Source organism: Carassius carassius, chromosome 25, assembly GCF_963082965.1.
Source record: "Carassius carassius chromosome 25, fCarCar2.1, whole genome shotgun sequence".
NCBI classification, from domain to species: Eukaryota; Metazoa; Chordata; class Actinopteri; order Cypriniformes; family Cyprinidae; genus Carassius; species Carassius carassius.
In genome coordinates, this window is record NC_081779.1 from 31582111 (window position 1) to 31594610 (window position 12500).

The window sequence follows — 12500 nt, forward strand, 5'->3', positions numbered from 1 at the left end:
ATAAAATGTATTCCTTAAATGCAATATTGCCTTGGATAAAAGTATTTCAATTAGCAGAAACCAGTAGTTTTACTATTTTAAATAAGAACCAACAACACTGTCACACAAAATAAGTAATGACATATTTTTCAGATGTATGTTTATGAAAAACTCTAGATAAGAGCTGGTTTGGAAACGGTGTGTAGATTGGGAACAAGTGAACTAGCACTGCACTACAGCTTGAACCAGCACATCTATATCTCTCTCCCCCAGAGGAACTTTTCATTGCTCAGATATCCTTCTTGGTTAAATCAGATTAAATATGATGTTATTTTAGCTATAGCATTTTCACCTATCCCAACTTTTAAACCCTGTTGAACAGTTTGTTTGAGCATTCAGACATGGGGTGCATTTCCTAAAATCTCTGTATGTTAAACTGTGGTTAGAAGCAGAGTTTCTTGTAAGTACTGCATGACATGTGCACTTGAACAGACCATGCTCTTCTAATGACATCAGTTGATGTTATATTATTAAACCAACATGGCTCAAAGGATGAATAAGTAACTGTGGTTTCAGGAAACTGCCTAGTTATTTCATGCATCAAATTCTGGCATCTAAGCACTAGAACTATTGTTCTGCTGATTTATATGGGGAAGTAGCACTGAAACCAACCAATGAGATGAAATCAAGCCCAGGCTATCTGAAGAGAGAGTTTTTTTTGGCAATAGATATACAGATACTGATATTTCAGTATCAGTACTTATCAGTCTCTGTACTCTGTACACAATGGTGCTTCCATGCTACGCTTATGTTACACACTGCTAGTTTTAGTACCATAATGCATGTCCAAAACGCCATAATATGAAATAATGTGCAAAAAAACATGTCATCAAAAACTCAGTTCTGTAAAGTACCTCTGTTCCCATCTGGCAGTGACAGTTCAGTGGTATTTTCAGATATTTAAATGAAATGATTAATCTTAGCATGAAAGGATGTTTGCTTAGGTTGTGACATTTCCTTTCTCTGGTTTGATCTGGCAGACAGATATAGGAGCATCTGTGTCACAGCTTGTGAACACCACTGACTCTGTCATGTAGAGTCACCATCAAATCAAAGCTGACCCTGTTTACTCTCATAACACTCCAGCTCTCATTAAACTGGCACTGAAACTACTGTCCTTCTTATCAGTTTTCACACCATCACTTCAAACCGTCCATTCCACCCCAAAACTTGGGAGTAAAATGGATTGAAAAATGCCGTTTTGTATGCTGATCTATCCTCTATGTGGTGAATGTCTAATATGAATTCTGCATAGCACAACTGACTGAAATTCATATTTGTTTGAAACAGGAGGGACCAAGGCTTAAAGAGAAGAGGACACTGCAATGTTTTACATCACTCCAAGAGCCAAAAACTGAATTGAAATGTTTCAAGTGCTGAACTGAGTAGAATAAAATACGTTGCCATTTACAAAACAAAACATCATCCATTAATTTGATTGTGTTCCTCTCTTGAAACATGGCGTTAGTGTTGCCTTTCCTGCTTATGCTTCTGCCAAGTCCTGCCCTCTCCAGTCAACATCTGCAGACAGGAGCTCAGCATGTCTCCAGAGACATCCAACCCCAGCCTTTTAAACTTGTTATTTCGGACACATGTGCACAAGATGGGGCCAAAGAGAGAGAGATAGACTTGAATCCTGATTCTCCTCTGGTCTTGACCCATCAGATCCGTCTGGTGCCAGGGTCAGGATCAGCTTGTGGTCAGTGTAAGCTGGACTTTGCAGCCTTGCATGAGCGTATTGAAAGACTGGAGAAGGAGGTGTCGGATCTGAGGGAGAAATGTGGAGGTCCAGAAGGATGCTGCAGCTCCCAGCAGAGCAAAGGTAAAGCCCTACCTGATGGTGCCCAAATCCAGCCACACTCCAACCAGACCAGCCCTCACAAGCTTGTCAAAACTAGATCTGTAGATTCAAATATCCTAAAGGATCCGTGTACGGGATGTCTGGAATTTCGATCCTGAAGGATTTCCTTCAGGAATATTCAGTTCTAATCAAATCGGATCCTACAGATAAACTAAAAGTGGTAGTTTTAGTTTCTGTTTGCTTTTCAGAATATGATTCCAAATGTACTGTATCTAGTAATAATTGAATTCTCAGGGGATTCATAGAGCATTCTTATTTATCCCATTAAATCCTTTAGCATTTGTTCTGGATTTTCTAAATTCCATAAGCAGTGCAGTGCATTCAGTTCCCCTTCAGGAACTCGAGCTCTGTCCGAGAACACTTTTTGGGAACGCCCTTCAGCATGACCAGCTCTGAATAATATTTGTAATCAGTTTTATGAATGGGCGTGATGTCATAGGCAGGTGACGTAGTGACCAGGAAGCTATAAAAGCACGTGAGGTGGAACAAGCGTCAGCTTTCTGTAATTCAGCGAAGCTCTGTGTGTGTGTCAGTGGGGATACACACAGTTTGTGCGTGTACTGCTTGGGAGCGGAGCACGCAGAGTCGAACTGTGAACAGCTTCCCCTGCGTACGGTCCGCTCTCGGAGGGCTCTCTTTGAGGAGGGAGTTTTCACGAGCGTTCCTCGAAAGTGCTGGCCCCGCTTTGGCCAAGGCAGAGCGGCAGCTGCACTCGTGGGGATCCCAATTGGATCTGGTGGAGGGAATGCAGATGGGCGAGTCCCTATCTTCGTCCTCACCTGCCAGATCCAGCCTCTCTGGGATCGGAAGCACTCTCCGGCGCTACTTCCCCCCGAGAAGCGGACGCAATGCTCCTACTATCTGCCTCCGAGGAGGTGGATGAGGAGAGCGTGGATGAATCGCCCTGTCAGTCACCACAGTATAAGGAGTTGTTGGAGGTGATAACTCGTGCGGTAGCCAAGTTAAACATTGATTGGCCTGCTGAGAAAAAAGCCGAACCACAGAAAAGTAAATTAGACGAGCGGTTTTTACGATCTCGGCTACCACCTCCACGCCGGAGCCTGCATTTTTTTTTCCCGATCTCCACACCGAGGTGTCGAGATCGTGGGTGAAACCATTCTCGTCCTGTTTATTTCTCCCTGCCTCTAATTATTATGGCAATGTGGCACAGTTAGATGCTGGGCGGGAGCAGCCCCGGCCGTGTACCAGCTCCTCATACAGAGAGGTGCAAAAAGTGAGCATCGCCTCTCGCGCTCCCCCTGCAATGGGACCGAGGCCGGTGGCGCTCTAAGCACGAGGCTTCTAAGACGAGGCCCGATCTGAGGGTCGTGCTTCAGTCCAGGAAGCCCTCGACAAAACGGTCCTGACAACCAACATCAAAAAGCAGGACCGCTGAGGGTGACCCCTACTGGGGAAGAGCAGGGTGCACCGCATTATACGGTGTCCATCTCTCCTCAGAGCCCTCAACAGCAGCTAGTTCAGTTATTTCCTGCCGGTCCTCCGCTTCAGGGCACCGAGCTAGCAGTTCAAAGTACATCAGAGACCAGCCTTGAGAGACTTGTTCCCGTAGTAGACTATTTAGCAGCGTGGAAGCTACTGCCAAATGTGTCTCATTGGGTCCTGCAGACTGTAGAAAAAGGTTATCGAATTCAATTCAGCGCTCCCCCGCCACCTTTCAACGGGGTGTTTCCCACACTAGTGGGTCCCAAGCAGGCTCTGATATTGGAACAGGAAGTAAATATCCTCTTCAGGAAGGAGGCCATCGAGGTGGTCCCTCCTCATGACAGAGAGTCCGGGTTCTACAGCCGATACTTTATAGTTCCAAAGAAGGATGGGGGGTTGCATCCGATTTTAGATCTGCGTCAGTTAAACCGTTCAGTCGTGCAACTGAAGTTCAAGATGCTTACTATCAGGCAGGTCGTGTCTCAGATCAGGTCCAAGGACTGGTTTGTCACAAGAGATCTCAAGATGCTTATTTTCATATCTCCATCCTTCCCAAACACAGGAAGTTCCTAAGGTTTGCTTTCAGGGGTGAAGCTTACCAGTATCGAGTTCTTCCTTTTGGCCTATCACTCTCACCCCGAAGTGTGTGGATGCTGCACTGGCTCCACTGCGACTCCAGGCCATCCGCATACTAAATTATATAGACGATTGGTTGATTTTGGCTCAATCAGAGCAGATGGTTGTTCGGCATCGAGATGTCGTTCTCGCCCACATAAAAAAGTTGGGGTTAAGATTAAACGCCAAGAAAGGTGTGCTTTCTCCATTAAAGAGGACCACTTATCTGGGTGTGGTGTGGGATTCAACCACGATGCAGGCACGTCTGTCCCCTACTCATATCGAGTCGATCCTCACGTCAGTCAAGAGAGTCAGAGAAAGCCAGTCACTCACTGTCAAGCAGTTTCAGAAACTATTGGGGTTAATGGCAGCTGCATCCAACGTTTTACCAATACAGTTGTGGCTCAAGACCAAGGGATTCTCCCTGAGGGGAAACCCCCTTCGCATGATCAAGGTAATGCAGCGGTGCCTACGTGCCTTAGACATGTGGAGGAAGCCTTGGTTCTTGTCTCAGGGCCCGGTGCTGGGAGCCCCTTGTCGCTGTGTAACGCTGGGCATATAAATGTGGGAGCAGACATCCTGTCAAGGCAGGGGCAGAGGCCCGGAGGAATGGAGGCTTCACCCCGAGGTGGTGAAGCAGATATGGACTATATTTGGTCAGGCTCAGGTGGATCTGTTTGCGACTCAGATGACATTGCACTGTCCCCTTTGGTTCTCTCTAGTTCATCCAGCTCCTCTGGGACTGGACGCTATGGTGCAGACTTGGCCGAGGCTTCGACACCCACTAGTTATACGTTTCCTCCATGGTGCGCTTAGGCTGAGGCCTCCGGTACGATCTCGTGTCTCCACGTGGGACCTGGCTTTGGTGCTAGAAGCTCTTTGCAAGCCTCCTTTCGAGCCTATTGAAGAAATTGCTGATCAATATCTCACTATTAAGACTGCCTTTCTTCTAGCTATCACTTCTCTAAAGAGAGATGGGGACCTTCAGGCCCTCTCAGTGGCCCCTTCCTATTTAGACTTTGCACCCGGCATGGCCAAAGTGGTTCTCTACCCTCGAGCGGGGTATGTCCCGAAGGTTCCTTCAGTTACCCCACAGCCTATCGTACTGCAGGCTTTCAATCCCCCTCCCTTCAAGGAGCCAGACCAGCAGAAGCTAAATTGTATCTGTCCAGTGTGCGCACTAGATGCATACGTCCACAGAGCTGCCATGTGGAGAAAGGTGGACTAACTCCTAGTATGCTATGGTCCCCCTAAGAGGGGTCTTCCAGCCACAAAACAGGCCCTCAGTCGGTGGATCGTGGATGCAATTACTCTTTCCTATGAGTCCTCTGATCTCCCCTCACCGTTGGGAGTCAAGTCTCACTCAACCCGCAGTATGGCGGCTTCCAAGGCCTTCTTGTCAGGTGTGTCCATTCAGGGCATCTGCAACGCAGCTGGATGGTCCAGGCCCCTCACATTTGTCAGATTTTATGGTCTAGATCTGCGAGCCACTCCCAGCTCTTCTATTCTCTTGCCTTAGCTGTGCTTCTGTATACACACTAGGCAGGGACTTGCAAGTCTGGTGGCGTGGGCATTCTCATTCCCAAAAAGTGTTCTCGGATGCAGCTCGAGTTCCTGAAGGGGAACGTACCAGGTTACATATCTAACCATGGATCCCCGAAGGGAACGAGACACTGCGTCTCAAGGCCATACTTCCGGCATCCCTGCCAGACTTCACTTCATTCCAAGAAGCTGACGCTTGTTCCACCTCACCTGCTTTTATAGCTTCCCGGTCGCTACGTCACCTGCCTATGACGTCACGCCCATTCATAAAACTGATTACACATATTATTCAGAGCTGATCATGCTGAAGGGCGTTCCCAAAAAGCATTCTTGGACGCAGCGTCTCGTTCCCTTCAGGCATCCATGGTTACATATGTAACCTGGGACGTTTCTCATGCAATATCCTGCTTATATTCAGGATATATCTTTGATACTACTACTATTACTAGTAGTACTACTACTAATAATAGAACAGAATAGAAAAAAAAAACATTTGCTGAATCTCATCTAACATTTCACACTGCAGTCCTGTTTTCAATAAATATATTAATCTTGTTTTCTAATAAAAATGTTTCTGTATCCTTTTAATAAATAATTAATAGTAATATACTGTATGAAGAATAAGCACATCCTGTGTGAACAGTCCCTAAGTGTGTACGGCTGCAGCTGCTATAGTGAACACAGCTGTTTCAGATACATTATGACCACTGCTTCTAATTCTGAACAAAATGAACAGAAAAATATGAACAGGCAAAAAGTGTACAACATACTGTCAAAGGATGAATGTAGAGGTATAATTAGTGCATATGACTTGACAACTATATTCCAGTTAAACAGCAATGACTCAGAAACAAATTGAAAGCTCAGAAACCTTGAAACAACTGATATTTCAGAATAATGCAAATGACAAAATTTTATAATCCATTGAATTGAAATTCAGTGTTTTTGGTTGATTTATGAAGTGACACAGTCATGCACAGAATGCACAGTTTTCCCCATCCAGTCATTATCCAGTGGATACAAACTTTATTTACTCTGACACACAGTTAATGCGCTGGTGGCAGTGTAATGTCTTCTTATTTCTCCACAGGTGTGGTCTGTACCACCATTCGTCCCACTATCGACGAGTGTCCGGATGACTGCAGTGACCAGGGTCGCTGTGTAGATGGCAAATGTGTGTGTTTCCCAGGATTCAGTGGGCCTGACTGCAGCGTGGCTGACTGCCCTGATGACTGCAGCAGCCGGGGCAGATGTGTAAATGGACAGTGTGTGTGTGACCCAGGCTTTACCGGCCCAGACTGCTCCTCCAGCACATGTACTGATAACTGCAACGACAGGGGCCACTGTGTGAACGGCAGATGTGTGTGTGACAGAGGCTTCACCGGGTCTGACTGCAGGACACAGAGCTGCCCGGACAACTGTAACAACCGAGGCCGCTGTGTGAACGGACAGTGTGTGTGTGACTCAGGATTCACTGGTCAGGACTGCTCAGAGATGTCCTGCCCGGGAAAGTGTAATGGCAGGGGCCGCTGTGTGAACGGGGAGTGTGTGTGTGACTCAGGATTCACTGGTCAGGACTGCTCAGAGATGTCCTGCCCGGGAAAGTGTAATGGCAGGGGCCGCTGTGTGAACGGGGAGTGTGTGTGCGATCCTGGCTTCTCTGGGCCAGACTGCTCTGTAGAAACGTGTCCAGAGGACTGCAATGATCGTGGACAGTGTGTAAACGGGAAGTGTGTGTGTAAGAGTGGCTTTAAAGGTCCCAACTGCTCATCTAGATCTTGTCCTGGAGACTGCAGTAACCACGGCAGATGTGTTGACGGCCGGTGTGTGTGTGATAGCGGGTTTACAGGACCAGACTGTTTGTCCAAGCCTTGTCCCAATGACTGCAATAACAAAGGCAGATGTGTTGATGGAAAATGTGTCTGTGATGTGGGCTTCTCCGGTCAGGACTGCTCCACCAAAACCTGCCCCAACAAATGCAGTAACAAGGGCCGCTGCGTGAGGGGCCGCTGTGTGTGTCGCCGGGGTTTCTCGGGGCCCGACTGCAGCAAATGTCAGACTGGGTTCACAGGGGAAAACTGCGACACTGGTGAGTGATGTAGTTGATATATTACTGTATTCAATCACAAGACATCCTGCAGCCCCTTTGAAAGTTTGCAGATGCCCCCATTTAAGAACCATTGCACAATACATGAAAAAGTCACATATTGTGATGTTGGCGGAAAGAAAATATATTATTATTTAAAAAAAAAAAATCAATTTGATATCATGCTTCATATCGCAAATTATATTTTCTATCATATTATTTTTATTTATTAATTTTATTGTATTTGTTAATTATTTATTATCATAAGCATATGCAGACTGGTTTGCAATGCACATAGTTTTACAGTCTTTTATCTAGTTATTAACCTATAGCGGCTAATTTTTTTCAATTTGGTGCTGCTTACTGAGTTATACTTTAATATTTTACCATTTTGGGTGTCTGTTGTTTTGAATTTTGGTGTAAAATGATAAATATTGGCATATCATTGCAGTTATTTGGTATGAGGCACAATGCCTTGAAGGTACATGAAGGTGGCTGAACTTGCTGTCCGCCATTTTGACATTTTTTGAAAACATACTATTTCGAGCTTATCTCAGCTGTTGATACGATTTTCACCAAATTCCATTCTAATCATCTTCAGACCATCCTTGCAAAAAGTTATTGATTTCATGCTGATGACATGATGCCAAACTGCGTCTGAGGCTGTATCTCTGGAATGGTGTGGTATATTAACAAAATCGATATGTGTGTCAGTCACCTCACACTGCCCACACCACATCAGCTTGATAACAGCGCCACACATTGGTCAAAAATGATTGTTAAATCACATTACAATTGGCTGATTTTGCTTGGCACAGATAATAGCTGCTTGCAGGTACTGTATATTTATTATTATTTTCATGACCCTTTAAGAGTTTCAAGCCATATTTTGGAACCTATTCATGGAAAGTGACAGATCCATATCAGATTTTTACCGCTTCTGACTATGTCCCATTTTTCCACTGGGTAGGATCAGATAGTATAACAGTTCTACAGATTTAGACACTTTAAATCGCTTCTTTATATTCCATTTGGAGGTGTTTAAATAATCTAAACATATGGTAACACTCCAGCATTATATTTTGTATGGCCCTAATTGTTCACTGTGTCTTGGTGAGTGAATACAGCAGAGGGTCAGCAGTACTCAGACATACAGCACAGCAGTTATTGTTTCAAGTAGAAACAGCTGGGTTTGAACAGGCTTGTGCACATGAATCTGTTTCATCTTGTGTCCAGCACTGGCGGGCGTCTCGGGTATCAGTACCAGGGACATCACGGAGTCATCTGTAACTCTGTCCTGGACTCAACCTGCCGTGGAGTATGACACCTACCACATCTCCTTCTCCAGCAGGGCAAGTACAGTCATCCACATGCAATACCACACATGTGGGACAACATTACACAGACTAATTCTTTATGATACATCACATGATAAGCATTAGAAGAACTCATTTCATTGTCGGCTCTTCAAAAGGACAGATGGGTGAATAATAGCAGTGGATGTTCAACTCAGGAAAACATTAGGTCACTTCCATGCTGCCCTGCCAGGACAATGATTATTTTACAATAATTATAGTTTGTATAAAGAAAAAGAATCAGAGTTAAGATAATCATTAATGCATTATTGGATTATTAGATCAATCGTTTTAAGAACTTATACATCTTATTAACATCTGTTGAACAGCCTTTAGTTTATGCTGATTTAAAAAATAAATAATAATTTTAACTGTAAATGAGAATCACCCACTTTTCCCACTCTTCTGATATCAGATACAGGAGAGCATTTGACAGCTCCCACAGCAGCCCAAACTTTAATCTGGCTCAGAGTGTTTTCCAGAGGAAAAACAAGTGAATTTTTACACAGGCATAAAATGAGCCCAATCTGGCAGTGGAAAAACATGCTATTTGCTTTGGATAGAAGCCTTGTTTTGATTTACAGCCCTCTGAATGTTTAGTGCCCATCTCTACCTCAGCAACCATCTCAGCGTTACTGAAACCATATCAACCGGCCATCACTACAAGTGATTATATGAAGTGAAGTGTTGTTAGGGAGCCACAGAAGACACATTCACCATGACTGTGGAGTCAGGGGTTCTGACTATTATTGGATGTTTAATTTCTGGACCAGGACAAGGAAAGCTTTTGTAGAAGAGCTAAGGGGCTAGACTGAGATTAGACTAATTTTTATAGCGTTTATGCTGAAGCACAGGTTTGATTCATGAGTGCAGGTAGTGAGTTCCAACCATTAAGAGAATTGAAAAGACTGGTTATTACAGTTTTGAATTTTTAAACTTAAAATTTACTTTCAGTTTAGTTTCTTATTTCAAAGATATGTTTGTATTTGGATAGCTTGTAAACTTGCTGAATGATTCACCTGTGCTCTTGTGATGTTACGTGCTCAGGTATGAGTCCTGTGAGTCACGATAAAACAGCTCAAAGACTTGTAGAAGCAAGATAAAATGGCATGGTTGCTTCAGCATATACAGTATGCTTTTACAGCACATTTGCTTTTGTTTACATTATCAGTTAGTTTCAGGTTTTGGTTTAGTGTAAGTTCGTCATGAATTGAATTCACTTTGAAAATGCTGTAAAATATGCAAGAAGGAAGGTAGAAATATTGCAACAGGCTAATCCATAAATGTTGCCACAGGCACATTTTTTGACCATTTTAGTGACCACTCTTACACTACCGACAGAGCAGACTTGCCCACTATCTTTCACCTCACAACTTTATAGACTTTCTTTCACCAAGATTCTTTTATTAATGTCTTACTAAAAAAGAAAGTTCAACCTCTGCCCTTGAAAACATGCATGCCTAAATTGAACATATATACAAAATTGTGTTGTAAATATCCCTTCATATTAAACTAGTACCAGCTCTGAATTGCAGCAGTCTCTTTGATATGAAAACCCCTACTTGCTTGTAATGGAATTAGCATACAGGTTTTCCTAACTGAGGGGCTTGTTGCCGCCAGCTGCTGGACTACAGTGATGTTTCAGCTCAGTTTGATGGCCTGTTTCTGTCAGCAGTTTTTCATTAAGAAACATATGATATCAATCTGCTGTTGGGTGGATGATGTAAGCTCTATCAATGAGGGACTGCAGAAGGCTCATCAGATGCTTCAGGAATTAAATGTGATGATGCTGTAATCTCAAAAATATCCCAACATGCTGAAACTCTTATTTTCTCATGCAACAGTATTTGAAGCACTTCAGTCTAATCCGCAGCTCTCGGACAGCTTCCTACAAGGATTAAAAGCCCAAAAAAGAGAAGTCTAATAATCATGTAAAGTCAAGTCATCTTATTCCTGTACCAGTTCAAAGTTCAGTTTAATCAAACATTAAGCATATTCTGCCTTTATTGGGACAGACTAATGTGGATAATGGACAGAGAGAGAGAGAGAGACAGAGAAAGAGAGAGAGACAGAGAGAGAGAGAGAGAGACAGAGAGAGACAGAGAGAGACAGAGAGAGAGAGAGAGAGAGAGAGAGACAGAGAGAGAGAGAGAGAGAGAGAGAGAGAGAGAGAGAGACAGAGAGAGAGAGAGAGAGAGAGAGACAGAGAGAGAGAGAGAGGGAGAGAGAGAGAGAGACAGAGAGAGAGAGAGAGAGAGAGAGAGAGAGACACAAGCGGTGTGCAGCTTTTACAGCTATGCCGTACACTGGGTCTGTACATAGTCAACGGCAGGCTACGAGGGGACTCTCTGGGTCGCTACACTTACAGCTCAGCTCTTGGCAGTAGTGTGGTAGATTATTTCATTACAGATCTAGATCCAGTGTCTCTCAGAGCTTTCACAGTCAGCCCCCTCACACCCCTCTCAGACCACAGCAAAATCACACTATATCTTCAAAGGGCCCAGTCTAAGTCTAGAGCCCCCAGTGCCTGTGAACTGTTCAACAGCACATACTCATACAGATGGACCCCAAACAGCGTGGGCGCGTACCAAAAGGCACTGGAAAATCAAAACATATATGATTTAACTCATTTATTTATAAATGAAACATTTCCCCAGAATAGTTCTGGTGTAAATTCAGCTGTGGACAAAATCAATTCAATATTTCATCATTTGGCTTCATTGTCTAATTTGAAAGCCCCCAAACCAAAACTTCAACAAATGAACAGTAACAAATGGTTTGACACTGAATGCAAAAACCTAAGGAAAACTTTAAGGAAATTATCTAATGAAAAGCATAGGGACCCAGATAACCACAATATACGCTGTAAATATGAGGCCACTCTGAAACAATACAAGTACACCCTAAAAACTAAAAAAGAACAACACAACAAAAAGCAACTCTGTGAAATTGAGGAATCTTTAGAGTCCAACCAGTTCTGGGAGAAATGGAACAACCTAAACAAAACCCAGCAGGATGAATTGGCCATTCAAGATGGAAATACTTGGATTAATCACTTTAGTGATTTATACAGTACTATTACAAAAAATAATGATCAGTACAAGATACTCACAAAATTGAAAACTCTGGAGGCGGTGATAAAAAACAACCAAAACCCTCTAGATTACCCTGTCACAGAACAAGAGTTAGCAGAGGTCATCCAGTCCCTGAAAGGAAAAAAGGCTTGTGGTGTAGATGGAATCCTCAACGAAATGATCAAATACTCGGATCATAAAATCAGATTGGCTATACTAAAACTATTCAATACAATTCTATCAACTGGAACTTTTCCAGACATCTGGAGCAAAGGCTTAATAACCCCAATTCATAAATCCGGAGATAAATATGACCCAAATAACTACAGAGGAATATGTGTATCCAGTAACCTGGGAAAAATATTCTGCAACATCGTTAATAAACGACTTGTCAACTTGCTTGATGACCACAATATTCTACATAAATGCCAAATTGGTTTTTTGCCAAATTGCCGCACAACGGACCATATATTTACACTCCAGAC

General features: G+C 43.5%; 1 protein-coding gene across 3 annotated transcripts in view; it reads left to right on the top strand.

Moving 5' to 3' along the window:
• Window positions 1–1337: 1337 nt before the first annotated feature.
• LOC132104565 (tenascin) overlaps window positions 1338–12500 on the top strand; it is an 83909-nt gene continuing 72746 nt past the window's right edge. For all 3 annotated transcript variants that reach the window (XM_059510126.1, XM_059510128.1, XM_059510127.1), the window contains exons 1-3: window positions 1338–1861; window positions 6591–7589; window positions 8823–8942. In XM_059510126.1, coding sequence (XP_059366109.1) covers window positions 1498–1861; window positions 6591–7589; window positions 8823–8942 — 1483 coding nt within the window. In that variant the 5' untranslated portion in view covers window positions 1338–1497. The remainder of the gene's footprint in view (window positions 1862–6590; window positions 7590–8822; window positions 8943–12500) is intronic.